The sequence below is a fragment of the Stegodyphus dumicola genome, chromosome 1 (genome assembly GCF_044657685.1).
Source record: "Stegodyphus dumicola isolate Sdum_Otavi_A_Nest chromosome 1, ASM4465768v1".
Taxonomy (NCBI): Eukaryota; Metazoa; Arthropoda; class Arachnida; order Araneae; family Eresidae; genus Stegodyphus; species Stegodyphus dumicola.
The window spans coordinates 98365018-98385598 of NC_140768.1; the positions used below are offsets into that span (position 1 = coordinate 98365018).

Below are 20581 nucleotides of genomic sequence, written 5' to 3' on the forward strand. Positions count from 1 at the left end.
GCATTATTTTCATATTTTAGTACTGAAATGCCCAATTGTTGAAAACTCCCATCTTCCTTGCCGTAGACTTGAAGACTGGATGCAGAAGCTGTTTGACTGCTTTCTCTACAATGGGCTCCTGTATATCCATGTTGGAATTCTTCGTGACGCCCTTTCATTCCTTGGTGTGCCGTGATGACTTACTCAGCTAAGCTTAACTGATTATTCCGACGAGATGGTACTGAAAAGTTCTCTTAGAGACTTTAATGTGAAGCGCTACGGTACCTTTATCGTTAAGCATTTGCTAAACACTCATGCTGCCAGTGTTTACTCATGCTATCAGTGTTCACTAGTGAGAAATATGTTGTGCTTAGAATTGATCTGATAAACGGTTAATCTGAGAGATCATTAAATAAACGCAAATTTCTTTTTAACAATCATTGACTTTTTTTCGAAATGGGTAGAAATAATATTGTTATGTCGAACGTCTGTAAAAGCAGTTTTAGATTAACATTTAAATAAATTTGTTTTAAAATACGGGGCCTCATGAAAAGTAATTTCTGTCAGTGGTCCGCAATCTGTTAGTCAGGTATTTGAAGAAATATGCATAGAACATGACAGAAAACATTTAGAGATTCTTCTATATCGGCCTCAGGTCTATTTACGGGTAAATTAGAATATAATAAAAATTATAAGTAAAAACATATCACCGAACCGGCAATAGTGTATTCGAAAACTCGTGTATACTTTGAGGACTGCGAAACACAATATGACGGAAAAAAACTCTCGCTGAGTAATTCCTGCGAAGATCACTCCTTTTCTGTTTAAAACGAGAGCAAGATTTTAAAGTAACAGCTCCTCAAATGTTATTCTATGATATATCAGAAAATTCAGATAAAGCTCGAGTCAATCAAAAAGTGAACTATGACAAGAGAAACTGTCTTACCTAGTAAAATAGCATATTCTGTTCATAAGTATAACATGTCATGACATTTCACGTTTTATATTACAATTACATAATTAGGCGTGACATTATTCTTTTTCTAATTTTAATTCTTTTCTAATTAGGTTAGTATATATACCCATACACACACACACACAGATATATATATGTATATAAGGTATAACAAAATACGATGGCTGTTTTAAGAAATTATTGGTGAACTCAAAATTAACAGTTCTAAATTTGGTGTTCTTTCCCCTAAATTCTTCTCTTCTACCAGATTCGAGATCTTTGCATGTTACATAACAATCTAAAATTAGCCAATCATAGCTTTCATAGCATCTACTAGGTATAAATACGGCTCCCAAGTATAACTACATCATCTCCCTTTTCCTAACTTCTGCTTTACCAACACCTCTACGCTGCTTTGCTGTCTAAAAATGTTTATGTCATACATCAGAAAACCAATGTACATAAAAATTATTATATTTATATATGTTTGGATAAAGACTTTGTCTACCAAAAGTGAGCTGATAGAATTTATCATGAAATAAAGTTGTGCTTAGAAATGGCCACGTCTGGAAGTTACTGGTTTCTGCATCCATCTCTCTAACTACGCACCTAAAATACTACATATATGTATATATAATTAGAAAACGTTTCATATATCATCTCTAAGGAACAGAAATTCAATTAAAACCATGGATATTGAAAAAAAAATTAGTCAAAATTTTAATTAGATTTTTAAATTAGCTTTTCTAAACCTCTATTGCTTAAACATAAAAGTCTGTAAAGAAAAATCCTTAATCTCAAAAATACCAAAAATCAAAAGTAAAAATTTTTAAGTATTGAAAAAGTAGCTATTGTCATTAATCGACTTAGCAAGGGGAATAACCAATCCACTATCAATTAACAACAACTAAATATAGCGAGAGTGTTTCGTCTTTCTTTCAATTAAGGAAAAGACCTAATAATGTAAGAAATTGGCAGCTGAGTAAGATTAAATATTCAATTTTAATTCAATTTGTGGCCACAATTCACTTGAAACTCTAATCGTGTCTATTCAAGAACATTTACATTTTTTATACTGAACGTATAGTAAAGCTCTAAACACAAGTTTTCTGAGAAGCTCAGATCCTCTATTTTGTGGAACAATTCATCTGTTTTTGGCACAGTTGATTAGAGTATTAAAACTATAAATTGCATTAAAACTTTTGTAAGTTCATTAAAATACAAAAGTTAACTTACCACATTCAGAAAATAATTATATTTCTTTTCACTATTTCTTGAAAATAATGGACTGTGATGTGCCGTGAAAGGATAATCAGGATTGTACAACTGGAAATCGTATGACATAACATTTACAAAATCAACTGTCCTGAAAATAAAAGTCACACAACATGGTATATTATTTGGAATATTTGAAATCAGTAAATTTTACGTATGTGTAATTGGAGCAAAAGTTAGAAAATTTTATTTTCGCAAAGAATAAATATTCTGCGAATATTATTATTGAAATCGTTATTCAGTTACTTTTGAGAGGAAAATCAACAAGCTGCTAATAATATAAAGAAGTTACATAATAAAATTCATTAAGAGTTTTCAGATGATATTTTTACTGTTAAATACTATGACCTTTTATTATGACTTTTGAGGTAGTTCTGGGTCTTTTTGGAAATGGTGAAAGTTTTAATGGTATTCTTGTGGACACATAAATTCAAATGTTTACTTCTACACTCACTGCCAATAAGTATTTGGACACCTGTGATAGAAAAGAAAAATCTAACTTTATTCAAAATCAATAGTTGGTAGAGCCTCCACGAGAGGTAATTACAGCGTGGATCCTCCGGGGCATACTTTCCACAAGTCTTTGTATGACAGCTAGTGGTATGTTCTTCCACTCGGCGTGGAGAAGATATAGAAGTTCCTTCACCGATTTTGCACGGGTAGTGCACCCCTGAATTCTGCAATGCAACTCGTCCCAGATGTTCTCGATAGGGTTCATGTCTGGACTCTGGGCAGGCCAGTTCATTCGATGAACTCCATTGGCACCCATACCAAGCCTTGGTTAACGTCGAAACATGACAACTGGCATTGTCGTCCTGAAAGTAACAGGGGTCCAACCCGTAAAACTGCCACAACGTAGGAAGCACATGGTCATCCAAAATAGTGCAGTAGGCATCGGAGTTGAGCTTACCATGAATGGGGACCAAGGGTCCCAGCCCATACTAGGAGAAACACCCCAGACCATAATTCCAATTCCGCCGAACTTGACTGTTGGCACAATGCATTCTTGCAGAAGACGTTCTTCAGGTAGACGCCAGACCCAGACCCTGCCATCCGAACGGTAAAGGGTGAACCTTGATTCGTCACACCAAAGAACCCGTTTCCACTGATCTACGGTCCAATTTCGATGTGCTTTGCACCACATTAACCGAGCAGCGCGGTTGGACATTGTGATCAATGGCTTATGGGCAGCAGCACGACCATGAAAACCAAGCAGATGTGCTTCCTTACGGATGGTATTCATTGAAACAATACTCCCGGACGCCTGTTGAAACTCCTCGTGGATGAGGGCCATCGGTTTGGTGCGGTTCTTCCGAATTTCTCTGGACAGCACTCGTCGGTCTCTATCTCCCAGCTTCGTTGGTCTGCCGACTCGGGGCACATTCCGACAATCACCGCTCACCTTCCACTTCTTAATCACATAGGCCACTGTCGATTTTGGGTACTTCAGATCGCTAAATATGTCTCTTAAGGATCGGCCACATTTGTGATACCCGATAATTATACCTTTCTCGAAATCAGAGAGCTCCGAACTGCGAGGCATACTGCATGCGACTAAGCCGATGCTGTTTCCTACACGATATATACCGGCGGAGTCCGTGACGTACCTAAGGACCGCAGATATCGTCATTTGCATAGGTGTCCAAATACTTATTGGTAGTCGGTGTATAATGAGCGTTTTTACTTCCTTGGTACGAAGTAAAAAGAAAGTATTGTAATCGCGAAAAATTTCGGGTATCTTATTTCAAAGAAAATATACATTTTGACCGCTATCGAAAGCAATTTAACGATGTTTTTGCATGACATCTGTACGTAAGGACAGAATAAAAGACTCTTTTCCCCGAAAAAATTATAAAACTGATTTAAAATGAATTCTGAAGAGATTTTTTCATGGCGTCTGTACGTACGTACGTACGGATCTCGCATAACTCAGAAACGAGTAGCCTCAGAACGTTGACATCTTGTATATAGGACTACTATAACATGTAGATGTGAACTTCCCATTTTGGTTGCAATCGGCCGGACCAAAAGTGCATAAATATAATATATATACATATATTATATTTATGCACTTTTGTATATATATACATATATTATATTTATGCACAAGTGTATAAATACATGTATATATTATATTTATGCACTTTTGTATATATATACATATATTATATTTATGCACAAGTGTATAAATACATATATCCGCTCTGTTACTCGGTTCAGTGAGCTCAGTTTCTTTGTTCTTATATGTTTGTAAATTTTGCATTTTTTGTCTTAAAAATTATTGAATTATGTTGTTCTTATCTTTCGGTTAAGGTTTTTATGCCTTTAGTTAACCTGCATGAAATAATTGTGGAATTATCAACAATTTAAATGTTTTTTAAGTGTGGCTAAACCTAATTTTTGAATACCATAGCAGCCAACTTTGTTTACATTTGAAACTTAGCAGAATAATGGATTTGTTGCCAATCTAGAGAAAATAAGCTTTGCAACAACAAAGTAATGTCTTCTTTTATTAATGCCAGTTAAATTATGCTTAATTCATTCCAGATATATCATTTAAGTTACTAGCTTTTTTTTTGCGTAGAAATTGTAATTTTAATTGTAAAATTTTTTAAAAATTGTTTTAACTGTACTTGGTGTTTTATGTTTTTCGATATCTTTCAAATTTTAAAGAAAATATTTTGAATTTTAATAAATTTTTACCTTGCAGCAAAGAGTGAGAACTGAATTAATTAGTAGCGCATGCCCATTAAGTAATCGGAGCTGAATCGCCTGCGAAACTGATCTTTTTTATTTGTTTAATTTCTTTTATACACCGTTTTAGATTTATTACAGCATTTGACTAGAACTTGTCGTAATTCTTCAAACGATATAATTTTTGTGCACTCTGAATTATAAAATGAATGAGATGTAATGCTGTTAAGTGAATCTAGCGTCGAAATGTCGCTATGGTAAATAAATATAGTGAACTTTAAAGAGTGCATTTATTCTATTATGGTTTATGTGCTATCCACGAAGTAGATTTAATACAAAATTTGTTAACTGTTAATTCAATATGTTAAAATGAAATGCAGGAAAATTGCGTATAATTTAACTTTCCGTACAAGAAAGTCATGTGGTGTGTACATCAGATTTTTTTATAACAATAACCTAAAACAGCATTTTTGTAATACATAGGGTACTTTATGAACTATATATGTAAATATTGAATTATTAGGATAAATTTGGGCTTTCACCATGAGTATACTGTGAATATTTAGTTTATAAAAAGCTAAAGCTGATCGTTGCAAACACTAAGTACTGTCCATATTGATGAGCTTCTTCCAACTTTGAGGAAAAATCTAATGCTGTTTTTGTGGCGTTTCTATTTAGAAATGAGATGAGCGAGAAGAGAAAAATTCTGATAATTCTTCATTTACTTTGCCTTCACGATGAAGGCCTATTTTTACAGAGATACAGCTCTATGACCGCATATAAGACAATCTGTTAATGTAAAAGCTGAGCGGACAAGACAAAGCGTCTTAGTCTACCTCGAGTAACTTCTGGCGCTCGCTTTGAGGTACTTGAAGTATTGACGTCTGTTGAAAAAAATCGAAATAAACTGTACCTCAAGTCGTCTTCACGAATTTGGAGACGAACTGCTTTAGTTCCGAATGGTACTTTTTGACAATGATACTGATGTCTTGTAGGATCAGCTTTTATACTATTGCGCAACATAATCCAACCAAAGCATGGCATTATTTCACGGCGGCACAACATTCATTTGTTCAGCGCTGCTCTTTTTTCAAACTCATATGAGCGAAAATATGGGCGTTAGAGTTTTGCCACCCAATACCCATTGTAATTTTGTCGCTCCTGCTTGATATGGTCGAGCTGGTTGCATCAGTCGTGCATGGGCGTCATGCTGCCATAGAGGCCTGTTCTTTTCTTATTAACATCCATACCATGTAGCAATGGATTACAATCAAATAACGGTGTTGAGATAGGATAGTGGAGAATAAGAGGCTTTTGCATGCCGATTTGCGATGTACAGCTTGTTTCACTTATTAAGCTTGCTCCCCAAAACGAGGTCGCGCATGAGTTCGATCGTAGTGGGACTATGTACTGCTTAAAATCTTTAAAGGTATGTCTACTATGATCCACAGCTGACTGCTATCCTGAATGAGGCTCATTTTTAAGCTTAATATCGTCAAAGCATGTGATGCAATAGTTGCATTATATTCTGTCGCTGAATCCTTACATGCTACGAATATGTTGTCAACACAAATCAGGTCAGTAATAAAATTAATTCAGAGCCGTAAAAGAGTTACCTATGAATAAATGATTTGTTCAAGGGCACATCAGATTTGAGTTAAATCTCAGTGCATTTTTATATTGTCTTTTATCTACCAGTATGACAAAACATTTGAGAACGATCGAGTGAAAAAAATCTTTGCGAAGCATTACAGCGACCTGAACTTTCCTAATAAATTAATAAAAATAAAAATATAAATCTTACTTTGCTATTTCTGGTACATCGAAAGAAGTGTCAATTATTGCTACATGAGCAGGAACTGCACAGCTGATGACAAATTTTTTCTTAGTGCTCTCAACCACAAACTTCAGCTCCTAAAATTGTTTTTAATTTTGTTAATGGAAATTAAGGAAAAAAAAGCATTTTTAAAATAACAGTAAAAAGTCAATTCAATAGTTCCATCATGGCATATTATTAAACTGCTGTCTTAAAATTACTTAAATCACTATATGACCTTGGAAAAGCTTTTTATCTTTTGAGCAAAATGCTTTGTTTAAGGTAATGAGGATTTTTAGGTTTTGACATGTTTTAGCCATTTAAACTAAATTAAATGACGAAATTATAGTTCACAGCAATAGTGCCACTGCATTCGCGGACAATACATTCATGAAATTAGTGAAAAAGGAAGGAAGCGTAGCATTAAATTGAAATTTTATCGACGTAGTGATAGAAATATATGATATACATGATCACAAAATCAAATTAGCAGAACAGTTGTATGAGTATCTGTGGTACATAGTCTTGTTATCTTCAATAGCGCATTTTACAGCTTGGTGCTGCAATGTATGTTAGAATTATATCCACCATTGGGCCTGATATTTCGCCCCGAAAGATAGGCCTCACAATTCTTTGACGGAGTATTCTAAGTTTCAGGCAATGCAACATGGTAACAGCTGGTGTTTACACTGTCTCAAATGTGTTCAGTACAGGATATGTCTGCGAAGCGAATAGAAATGTCTTGAAGGTATGTAGGCATTCCTGGGCAAACAAAGTTATGTACGTCCGGGCATAATCCTGCGAGAATATCAATCTAGAATAGTAGCACATCATACGTCTATCGCTGGGCCGCCAGTGTGCCACTTAATGTTGAAAATCGTAGGCTTTGGCTATGCTTGCAATGGAAAAAATGCGTTGCTCTATAATGAGGTTGAGAATGTAGCACAGAGAGAGGATTTCTACGTCTAGATAAAATGATTATCTGTCCCTAAAACGGAGGTTACTCGTTGCTAAACACCGCACATCGCCAGCTTATATTGCTCGGGTCTGGCACCCTGGAACCACGATGGCTGATACTTCGATGCTAAAGGTAGCATAAGTTAAGGAAGTTGAGATGGTAGATTCACTTCTGTGAGATGTCTGGAAACGGTTTTTGGGAAAATAAGAGCCACCGCATGTGCTTGTGTAGTGGATCGGATCATTGTAGAATCTATAAGTGTCTGATTCATGATTCATTGGTACTTTCTATTGATGATGTTCCTCCAGGTCAGTAGACAAACAAGGTTAAACTCTTTCCAATGCTGATATCATGTACTTACTGAAGTAGGAGAAAAAAGACACAAAGAAAGTAGGAAAAAAGTTGCTTTTGAGGAGACCTGGAGTTAGTGACGTCATCGAAAGCAAATAAGTTATACTTCTTAAACTGCCTATTGTATAATCTATTTCTTTCTTTTTCGTATATTTAAAAATAAAGAATCTGATACTTAGCTTAATTCTAAAAACTGGAAATGAAAATTGAATGAAAAAGTGTATTTCTACCATACAGTAGCATATACATTATTTCATTGTTTATAATATTGCAACGTAACTCGAACCGGTCGCTGTATAATTGTAATGGATATTATAATTGTAATTTATCCTATATGTAATTGCAGCCGTATCTAGTTCTTATATGTCTTACAGTAATTTCGAGAAGTGGAAGGTACTGGGGATTTCTCAGTGACCAGGATAAAGCTATATAAGACAGGAGAAAGAGCGTCAGTTTCTTAGAAGTAGATGTTTACTTCAGCGTGAGTTCGGAAGATTGAGATATCTGTGTATTAGCTTCGCTCTTTATATGCGCTTTGCATTGCATTGTGTTTAACGTTCTTAGTTATTTGAAATATGATTACTGCTTGTGCTCTGTGATACTAAGAAGAGCTGTACGAATATTTTTGTGGAAAGTTCCTGAACTGTAAAGTATTTCTTTTGGTTTTATCAAACTATCATCGGTTCTGTGTGCATGCAGTGTATTACGAAGCCGTACTAACGCAACACTTGGTGTCAGTAGTGGGGTTGAATACCAGTGACAAGAGTGATTGAGGAGCAACTAAGGCAGCTTGTGACTGCCTTTGCTGCATTCCAGAAAAAGAGAAAAGCTGGTCAAGAATCGACGGAAGACGAGATGAAAAAGCTGTTAAAGGAAAGATGAAAACAGGCTAAAATGAGATGAAAGATAAAAGGGGCTGTCAAATAAGTTTAAGAGAAGATTGAAGCAGGTCAAGAGGAAATGAGAAGAAACATTAATGCTATAATAGAAAGCAAATTTGAAGCTATAGAAGACAGAATAGACCCGGTTGAAAACAGAGTTGGAGAAACTGAAGAAAGCGTTTATACGGACTTAGTTAATATCATATAAAGCTGTCAGAAAACACAAATATATCAATTATGAAATAAAAATCTAACAATTAAGAAAAAAAAGAAAAAAAAAACAGAGGCGATTATCAGCTACCTTTGAAGTAGAGGATAGAAAATATGCACACCAAATTAAATAAATAACTATATCATATATTCATATGACTAAGTCAACAGACTAATGTTTCTATATTATTGAACAATGCTTGATATAATAAGAATCTTGCGTAAAAATAAGAGAGCTTTCTTTATACAAAGGTTTATATAAAGATATAAATATAATGCTTTATGTAAAGCTGAATGCTGTATATTAAAATATCTTTACATAAAGAAACTTTGCATGAAGGAACAATGCATAGATTAACTTTACATTGCATTAACGAACTTCTTATTAATAATGAAATATTAAAAAGTGTGTAAAAGTATTGCGTGTTAAAGCTCATAGTAGCTTTTATTCGTAATTCAGCAAATATGACAGGCAGACAATCATCGCCATAATCAATATATTAATATCATTTTTTGAAAGAATTTATTTCAAATAAAAGTATAAAAGTGCAGGCCTGTAATAAATGGTTACTTATAGACACGATAAAAATAGTATGCTAAAATTAGTAAAATAATAATAATTCAGGGCTGGCAAGTTTTCTTTCACGGTGGCAAATCCACGGAAGAAAATAGCTGGAAGATGGGTTTCTTCCAAGTTGAAGAAATAGAAGAGACTAATTTTATCTTATTTCAAATTTCCAATATTCTGTCTATATTTTATTATAATTATATATATAATCAGTTTATTTTTTAAAACAAAGTTCCCGGGCCGGCTTTAACTAAGGATAACTCAAACGTTGGCTATTGAATCAGCGAGTACTACTTATGATTATATATTTTAATGTTTTTGAAGTCTCACTTTTATTGGCTAAGAATTTCGAAAAAAAAAAAAAAAAAAAACAGACCGGGGGGGGGGAATTCCAGTTCGTACAATTAAAAATTAAACATACTTACTTTCAAAAGAAGAACGAAATAAAATCTCTCTAGAGGATTGGCTCCATTCCACGCCGGGAACTCCCAGTCGAAGTCCACACCATCAAATTTGTATTTATCCAGAAAATGGAGTAACGAAAATATGAACCTAAAATTAAATATATTTATTCTTTCGTGTTATTTCTTACTGATATACCGTATTTCTCCCCCTAATATTTTAGCGCTAGGTTTTGAAAATTTAAAAAATATTCGCATATTTTCCTCTTTCTCTGTTGTATGTACCTAGTTTTTCTTCTGATGGCTTTGATTACTTTTATTTTTATTTAGTGTATTCAATTTGTATTTTCATTTTTGTATAGCATCTCTTCCATTCTTTTTTCCCTTGCTTGTATTATTTGAAATGTATTTTGTGCTGATTCTTCGTTAAGCTACCCGGATGTGGCAGACGCTCTCACACTTTAGAAGTTCTCCAAACATATAATTACTCCTTACTTCTGTTATTTACGTTCCGGTTCATTGTAGCCTTACAGTTATGTGATCGATCTTTCGAACTCTAAATCTGTTTTTCGGCCCCTTTCTCCCTCTTCCTTCCAGCGTCTCTCTTGGGAACTGCGGTGCACAGTAATTCATGTGAGGTACCCTTGGGCTTTGCAAGGTAATTGAATCATACACGTCGCGCTTTGCGAAACGCGTTTGGTTCATTTACCATCAAATTTCTGCTCAATGTCTGGTAGGCATTATAATGCTAATATTACTATATGTTCTTATTGGAATGCATGTTTTAAAAAATAATAACATTATGATAGTTACCAATAGTTTATTCATGATTACTTTTTATTTGTTATGCTCTTACTGTAACCGCGCTCTTCGGAAATTAAATGACTCACATAATTTTACCTTCTCGATTTTCAGAGGATAAATTTGTTTAAAAAAAGGGGAAAAAACCGCGAGGAAATACGATGCATAAATTGTTTGTAAAAAATTACATGGCTAAATATTACTTATCGCAGATCTATATTTACAATATAATAAGTGGATCGAAATTTAAGGTAAACTTCCATTTATGATAATTTTGGTCAAATGACTTCTTCCGGCACATATGTGAATTTAATTTTCTGATATGCACTTAAAACTTCCAGGTAATAAGTTGTTTCTCAATTCACCGTGTATCTTTCATTAAAAAAATATATATATTTCGTAACGTGCCAAACTGGCTTTGAGGAAAAAGGAATCAAAACTTATATGGCTCAAACGATTATACTGAGACAAACGGCGATTTAGAGATTATTAATAACCCAAATTTGTTTTATCAAAACTACGAATTTTAACATTAATATAAATGTCATTTTGAAACCAAGTCTTTTTTATAGAACAGAAGTACTCCAGCATCAAAAATAAAATTAGATACAAATTAACTGTAGACGTACGTTGCTAAAATTATACATAAAACCACTGTATCGCTTATGCATTAAAGCAGAATATTTTTCTATTCCCGAAGAAAAGAAATCCCGTGCATTTTTTCCTATCATATTTGGTAGAGTATTACTCCTTTTGAACTAAAAAATGTATGACTATACTAACACTGTATTAGGAATGCTAAAGATCTGCTGCTTTAAAAAAATTTATAATTTTATGCGGTGTAAGGGCCAAGAAAGTGATGTTTAATAAGCTAAGAAGATAGAAAATGTTATATAGGTCATCTTGTTAAGAAAACTGAACATTAATATGATAAACTGAGAAAAGGACTGAAAAACAAATAGGAAATATGGCAAATCTAAACTCTTTATTATGAATTATAAAGATGAGTTACTTTTACTTTTCAAACATTTGTAATTTTATCGTTGAATTTTATGTGATCCGAAGAAAGTGATGTTTAATAATAAAGTAAAAAAGATAAGAAAAGTCGTATAGGTATCGAATACGTGCAAAAGTTCTACCCGTTTGTGATAGACCGCTGGGGAAAGGTATTCTGACGTAATAGATGGTTTCTAAAAGCTGAAGCCATTTGACATGTTATCGAGAGAATACAACAGAAGCAGCAGACAGTATGTACGGAATAGTGGCTCGCAAAGGGATAGAGTGTTATGCCGATCAAATGGAGACTAATAAGGAGTACATCAGACACTGTTTACTGTTTCAGTTCGGCCAAGGGCAAATATATCGTGAGGATGCAATTGATGAAAGCACACACTGGATTCGAAAATTTAGAGAAGCGACAGAAGCTGCCAAGATCAATTACGGTCTCGGTGTCCATCAGTATTTTTCGAAGAGGGTCTGGATTAGCAATCGGTTCGAAACCAAAGGTAAAGGAGTTAACCGAAACCTTCTAGGTACACAAAACAGCAATGGAAAGAAGTCCCGTGATACTGGGTTTCACTACAAAGTTCGGTCATTAGGTTCCATTTCAGGTAAGTGGAACTCATGCAAAGGGGCGAATAATGACGTGAAATATGAAGTGCGAAAGGGCCATATTATCCTTGCGTTCCCGGTACAAAAATGACCAATTTTGACACGGATTGTTACAAGAAATGAGAAGTAGGTTATGTACCGGAACGTGAAGCGTCTCAAGACAGAGTGAGTCGAGTTTTTGAACTGCCTCCATCAACGTCCAAACAAGAATTTGAATAAAAACAAGAGGTGTTGCGTTTGCGGTGGAATGGGAAAATAATAATTCATTAGGAGGTCATGGATCCTAGTCAGACCATCAATGCAACCTTTGTCAATAGCCTGGATAGCCCTCAAGAATCATCATGGTGGAAGCTGCGAAGAATTTATCATCCAGCATGCTGAAGTTAAGCCACATACTGATGCGATGACACGTCATAAATTCTGAGACTTTGGTTGGGAGGATTTACCCCCTCGCAATATTTGCCTGTCTTGGGTCCTACAGCTTTCCATTTTTCACTCTGCAAACCTCCTTTTCTGGGAAATCATTGTTGATGTTGAGGTCTAGATGAGTTTAAGTTTAGGTTGTTTGCACTTCCATATGCTCACCAAAAATGGGTAGAACTTTTGCACGTACTTTCAGTGATAGGTGTTAAGTTTAGGATTGTGTATCCATAGATGTCAATAGATGGCGGTAGTGTTTGTTTGTGAAAAGAAACTGTGATGTCAATTATGTATATGTATCAGTTCGTCTTTGGTGTTCCTGAATAAATGTTGTGTGGAAGAACGCTCCTCTGTTTATTACTTTAACTGCGATCCAGTCTGATTTATTAGAGATTTACACATATTTTGTTTATGGTGCCTGCAAACCGGGATTATTACGAACCAGAAAATCGACAGACTGAATATTTCGAAAATGGAGGGCGTTCTTGAAAATTTGAAAAAGAAACGATCGGTTGTTAGACAATTAACTACGAAACTGATAACCAAAGTCGAATCGAATTTAGCAAATAATATTCCGCTAAATGAGAAAATTGAGATAATCGAGGATTTATATGAACAGTTAATTGAGAAAATCAATGAACTGAAAAGTTTAGATTCACAAATAGAAACGAAAGTAATTTCGGAAGAGATTGAAAATGAAGTTACCTTAAGTCAAGAATACCAGGATAAAACTGTTATATGGAGAGGAAGAATGCAACGATTTTTGAAGAAGAATTCGGAATCTTCTAGAACAGTTCATCAGAACGAAACGGCTAATGTTGCACTTCCAGTTGAAACGATAGCAGTGAAGTTACCACGTCTGCAAATCGGTACTTATTACGGAGATTCGTGTAAATGGTTGGACTTCTGGAACCAGTTCGAAAATACAATTCACAATCATAGTGGATTGAGAAAAACTGAAAAATTTGCGTACCTAAAATCCTTACTTGGCGGTAATGCTTTAGCTGCCATTTCCGGTTTCGCTTTAAGTGACCAGAATTATGATTCCGCAGTAGAAATATTGAAAGAACGTTTTGGAAGACAAGATGTTGTTATCACTTCACATATGAATAAATTATTATCCCTTGAACCAGTGGGAAACATTTCAAATGTTAAAGCACTGCGTAAGCTGTACGATGAATGCGAAGTCAACATTCGAAGTTTAGAATCGTTAAACGTTACTTCTGGAAGTTATGGAAATATTCTCTGTCCTATCATTTTGCAGAAATTTCCGGAGGAATTAAATTTGGAATTTAATCGAAGTCGAAATATGGAAGCAGGATTTGATATAAAGGAACTTACAGAATTCTTAAAAAAGGAAATTAACTGTCGAGAAGCTGCAAGTTTAATGAACTCTGCGAAAACAAATCAGAAACCATACTTTCGTCAAAATGAACAACGCACGAAAGTTTATCCGAATTATAAACCGAAAGTTCCGACTGCTTCAGCTTTATCAACAATTGGATACAAATGTATATTTTGTGACAAAGAAGATCATACGAAATATAAATGTACTGAGGCGAACGCTGATGAGAAACGCAACATTTTGAAACGTACAGGAAAATGTTTTCTGTGTTTTGGATGTAAACATTTAGCTATTAACTGTAAGAACAAACAGTTTTCCTGCAAAACGTGCCGCGGTAAACATCATGAAAGTGTGTGTATAAATCCCACATCAGCTGTCTCCAGTGTAAAAAATAAGGAAACCGAAACATCGGCGGAAATTGTTCAAAATTCTTCTACCAAAACTGGATCTAATATTATGCTTCAAACGGTGTATGCTGTGGCTGAGGGCAGAAATAAGAATTGTATTGTGAGATGTCTTCTTGACGGCGGTAGCCAAATCTCTGCAATTCGAGAAGATTTATCAAGAAAATTACAGTTACCAGTGAAAGGAGAAACTGTTTTAAGTCTACATACCTTCGGTGAAAAGAACGGGAAATATTGGCGTCGAAAGAAAGTTGAACTTACGCTCCGAAATATTAATGACCCTGAAAAATACATAAATCTCGAAGACATCGAAGTACCAGTCATAACAAATGCCGATATACGAGTACCAGATGTAGAAATGAAATCCAAACTCCAAGCATTCGGCGTCACTTTGACAGACTGTGGTGGCGCCGATAGAATGAGTCATATTTCCGTTTTAATCGGCGCGGACATCATGTGGAAAATAGCAAGTGAAGAAGTAAAAAGGATAAACAGAAATGCCGTAGCGATGAAAACCTTGTTTGGGTGGTGTATACAAGGCAAATTTCCTTCATCAGACTTTCAAATCCATGATGCGTGTTTAAACGTAAGTGTAGAAGCTTCTAAAAAGCGTCGAATCGTTTTGGGATATTGAATCTATAGGAATTAAAAATATTTCTGTCGAAGAACAAAATGAAATGGCCTTGCAAATATTTAGCAACTCGATTACACAAAAGGGTGATAGATACGAAGTTAGACTTCCATGGAAAGATCAGAATGTGACTTTAAGAGACAATTTTAAGAATGCTGAAAGACGATTTTTAAAGCTGATCGAACAATTTAAATCAAACTTGAACTTTTATGCGCAATATAAAGAAGTGATTGACTATCAGCTTAAGGAAGAAATCATAGAAAAGGTCGATCTTGGTACTCCATCTGGCAAACGAACTTACTACATACCTCACCGTGCTGTCATCCGTGAAGATCATAATTCTACGAAACTTCGCATTGTTTATGATGCTTCTTCAAAGGAAAAAAATCATGAATCTCTAAATGATAATTTACTACAAGGACCAAATCTTCTTCCTGAACTTTTGAAAGTTTTAATAAATTTTCGACTTCATCGAATTGCATTTACGTCAGATATTGAAAAAGCGTTTTTACAAATTTCTGTTGCACCTGAAGATCGGGATTCAATGCGATTTTTGTGGATTGATGAGAATTCAAGTTTGAGCAATCCGAGAATTCAAGTTTATCGGATGTGTCGTGTAATTTTTGGAGCAAAATCAAGTCCATTTTTGCTGAGCGCTTGCATTAAGCATCATATAAAGAAATTTGAAGACATCCATCCCAGAACTGTAGAAATGTTAGAAAACTTCATGTATGTTGACGATTTTATTTGTGGATCAGATACGGAGGAGGAAGCTATACAGATATATCATGAAGCCAATGATATAATGAAAAAGGCATTAATGACTTTGACCAAATGGAATTCTAATTCGGATACTGTAAAAAACCAGTATAAATCAAGTGACAACTTCGTTAGCTTTAAATTGCCTGACTGTGATTACCCCTCAAAGATTCTTGGACTTCAATGGGATACAATTAAGGATATCTTCTGTTTTAATGCACAAGACGTTATTGATTTCATCCAGTCAAATGACCAAACAAAACGCTGTGTTTTAAAAGCTGCTTCAAAAATCTTCGATCCTGTTGGGTTTCTTGCTCCATATGTTATTCAAGCAAAAGTTCTGTTTCAGGATTTATGGCTGAAAGGTGTTGATTGGGATGAAATTATCCCACCAGAATTGCAAGACAAGTGGAATAAATGGTATAGGCAACTATGTGATCTACCTAATATCCAGATACCTCGGTGGTATTTTCGTGATGTTGATGAAACGCCTGAAACACTGGAACTACATTGTTTTTGTGATTCATCTCAAAGTGCTTACGGAGCACTTGAAATTCCGTAGCTTAAAATATTGTGGAACAAGTTTAGTGATAGCCAAGAGCAGAGTGACACCCCTGAAAAAATTATCTTTACCAAGACTCGAGCTCATGGCAGCAGTGTTAGGGGCAAGACTTGTAACTACAGTCCGTGTGCATTTTACTCAAGCTAAGATTCATTTATGGACAGATTCTCTTATTGTGCTTCATTAGATAAAGAACTCACCACGGCGATGGAAAACATTCGTACAAAATCGAGTGTCTGAAATTCAAGACAAAACATCCCCGAGCATGTGGCATCATTGTCCTGGCTCAGATAATCCAGCCGATAAAATTACACGCGGTGTTAAAGTGAGTGATCTTATAGTAGATCAAGTGTGGTGGCATGGACCTCCATGGCTTCATCAAGATGAAATAAATTGGCCTAAAGTGAACGAGCATTGTAACATAGTAGATAGTGCTGAAGAAAGAGTTGTGACTCAAGTTACTAGCAGTGTTCAACCTTTACAACCTGTGTTAAAAATGGAAAACTTTAGTGACTTAGGTAAACTTTTAAGAGTCACGTCATATGTATTTAGATTCATTAATAATTTAAAATCACAGAATAGAGTGATTGGTCCTGTGACCAAAAATGAAATATGTAATGCTATGTGTTATTGGATTATCTTATTACAAGGTGAGTATTTTTTGAAGAGTTGAATGATGTTAAATGTAAAAAACCATTGTCTCATAATTCCAAATTGTTTGGGTTAAATCCAGTAATGGATGAAAAGAGTTGGAAGTAGATTAGTGAAATCATCATTAGATGTCGATGAAATTCAGCTTATAATATTACCAAATAATTATTTTTCTCGTTTAATTATTTTGAATTGTCATGAAAAGGTACTTCATAGTGGTGTAAATGAAACTTTAGTGCATGTAAGAGGGAAATTTTGGATTTTAAAAGCTAGACGTTTTGTAAAATCTGTGTTACATGATTGTAGATTTTGTAAAAAATATAATGCTAAAGCTGGACACGAGATATCGGCTCCTCTTCCAGCTGACCGAGTGGAGAAAGCTCAACCATTTGAGGTAAGTGGCATAGATTTCGCTGGCCCTTTGTATTTAAAGGATGGTACAAAAATGTATATTTCATTGTTTACCTGTGCAGTGACTCGAGGAGTCCATTTAGAATTGTTATCAAATTTAAGTGCAGAGTGTTTCATTCAAGCCTTACGTAGATTTTTTGCACGTATGGGTATTTGTAGAGTTATATATTCTGATAATGCTAAAACCTTTAAGACTGCTGATCGTGAATTAAAATATTTGTATAAATTATGTAAAGATAAAAAGATTCTAAATTTCCTTGGTAAAAATGGGTTTGAATGGAAATTTATTGTAGAAGGTGCTCCTTGGTGGGGCGGATTCTGGGAACGTTTGGTAAGATCTGTAAAAACTTGTTTAAAACGTATCTTAGGTAAATCTTCTTTATATTATGAAGAACTGTATACTGTTTTAGTTGAAGTTGAAGCTGTTATTAATTCTAGACCTATAACGATTGTATACAATGAACCAAATGAACCTGATCCTCTTTCACCATCTCATTTTATAACTGGATCTAGATTGACTGTTTTACCTTCACCTGAATCTAAACTAGAATCTACAAGATCTCAGTTGATTAAAAGATGGAAGCATAGGCAATTAATATTAGAGCATTTTTGGAAAAGGTTTTATAAAGAATATTTGTTAGAATTAAGATCAGTCATGTTTTCAAAACCTCCAAAGAATTCTCCCGTGTTTAAAATTAATGATGTTGTACTTGTACGAGAAGATAATGTGAAACGCTGTAACTGGAAGATAGGTAGGATTAAGGAATTATTTCACGGAAGAGATGATAGAATTAGATCTTGTGAGATTCAGTTGGATAAGGGTGTTGTTAGAAGACCAATTGAAAGACTTTATAATCTTGAAGTTCAATAAAATTGATGCATCCATTACGGATGCATGGGGGGGAGTGTTAAGTTTAGGATTGTGTATCCATAGATGCCAATAGATGGCGGTAGTGTTTGTTTGTGAAAAGAAACTGTGATGTCAATTATGTATATGTATCAGTTCGTCTTTGGTGTTCGTGAATAAATGTTGTGTGGAAGAACGCTCCTCTGTTTATTACTTTAACTGCGATCCAGTCTGATTTATTAGAGATTTACACATATTTTGTTTATGAGAACAGATTGATAAAACGCGAGCTCAATGAGAGCATAAAAAATCTTAACAAACCCTCTGCTGCAACATTCAAATCTGAACCCTTTTCAAATTTTTTGCTATTTTTTTTACTTTCTTGTACGAAGTAAAGGGAGTTTTCTAATAGCAAAAAAATTCAGGTATCATATTTGAACAAAAATGTCTAGTTTGATATCTCTCAAATCCATTTGAAGGAATTTTTTGCGCGACATTTGTACGTACGAGCATAATATAGGACTCTGTTTTCCAAAATGGATGGTAAAATGGATTCAGAAGAATTTTTTTCCTGACGCCTTACGCGCGTACGTATGTATTATCTCGCATAACTTTAAAATGAATATCCGCAGAACGTTCCAGTTTTGTATATGGGACTGCTTACTATGACATCCAGTTGCCCACTTCCCTTCTTAGTTGCAATCGGTAACAGCAAGCATACATATATACAGCGGCTCCCAAAAGTGTTCATACACTTTTAAGAATTTGTAGGAAAAGCGCTGTAGCCCGGAATTGAATTCGCATATAAAGCCCAATATTTTTTCATATCATCTCCACGTCAGTTTGAGTAAAACCCAACTTTTTCTTTAATACTGACTTTTTTCTTTTTCTAAAATCATACCTGCCAACCTCTAAAGGTAAAAATTCAGAAGATTTCTCCCCCAAATTCAGAAGATTTCTCCAAAATTCAGAAGAACACGAAGAATTAATATCATGCTTTGATATTAAAAAAAAATAACAATTTATACAAATAGAAAAAAGAAAATTGTACTTACATTAGTAAATCTCAATTAAGTAGTAACTAAAAAATTTATTAGGAAACATAAAACAAGAACTTAATGTTACACAAAAAAAATAAATTATTGCAATGAATTTAGAGTGCATTTTTTGGCTTTAGCCAAAAATTCTTTGGAAAATTTCTTATCCTAACAATTAGTTTCCTCATTACATTTAGCAATTAAAATGTTTTCTAGAGTTTTTGGTGAAATTGAAGAACGAAACATAGTTTTGTTTTTCTTCACAACACCGAAGACTCTCTCGCACTCAGCATTACTGTGTGGAATTACGAGAATAGCACATAAAACTCTTGCTAGTCTATCATATTTTGGTGTTCCATCAGCTCTTTTTATTCGTTTTAAGGTACCAACAAGGACATCAAGTCTATCTTCTCCAGAACTGGCAAAGTCTTCAAACTGTGTAAACAATAACTCTGCCAAAATGACATCGGCATCCACATTCGTAGCCGAATTTGAGGAAGCACTTCCGCAGAGAACCCGGTAAATGTAAACATCGCTAACTTTGGCGATAATAGTTCAACCTGGGAACCCAGCGGATTTATCCTATTCGCTTGTTCGAAGTTTGCAACCATTCCTCTTGCGTTCACTTTGTTGAATTATCACTGTCGTTGTTCGCATTTGCAGATTTATATTATTCTTCTCTTATTTATTAGAAATATTTTCGTAGAATAGATGCCGGTTTTCGGTTCCGGATGAAAGGAAGGAAATACGGCGGGAGGGGTAAATGCTAATTTGTAACACGGCTGTTTACGTCGTGTTCTTAATTATTAACAGCTGTAAGCATGCAGAACTATGAGGTTTTTAACTCCTAAAATAATTTGTTTTCGTAGGCAGCAAAAATATGCATATGCATTTTAAGTAATTAAGTAATGCTTTTATTTTTATTATTGGTTATTTTCATCTAAAATTACGAGAATAAATCAATTTTTATGGCGTAAAATTTTAACAAGATAATATCTTGTTAATGCTTTTCTA

At 34.6% G+C, this 20581-nt stretch overlaps 1 protein-coding gene across 3 annotated transcripts in view; it reads right to left on the bottom strand.

Annotated features, from left to right (window-relative positions):
* Positions 1-20581, bottom strand: part of LOC118179902 (acidic mammalian chitinase-like) — a 130517-nt gene that overhangs the window by 31692 nt on the left and 78244 nt on the right. For all 3 annotated transcript variants that reach the window (XM_085818019.1, XM_085818025.1, XM_085818030.1), the window contains exons 4-6: positions 10113-10239; positions 6708-6817; positions 2171-2300 (exon numbers count right to left, since the gene is read on the bottom strand). In XM_085818019.1, the coding sequence (XP_085674145.1) occupies positions 2171-2300; positions 6708-6817; positions 10113-10239 (367 nt within the window). The remainder of the gene's footprint in view (positions 1-2170; positions 2301-6707; positions 6818-10112; positions 10240-20581) is intronic.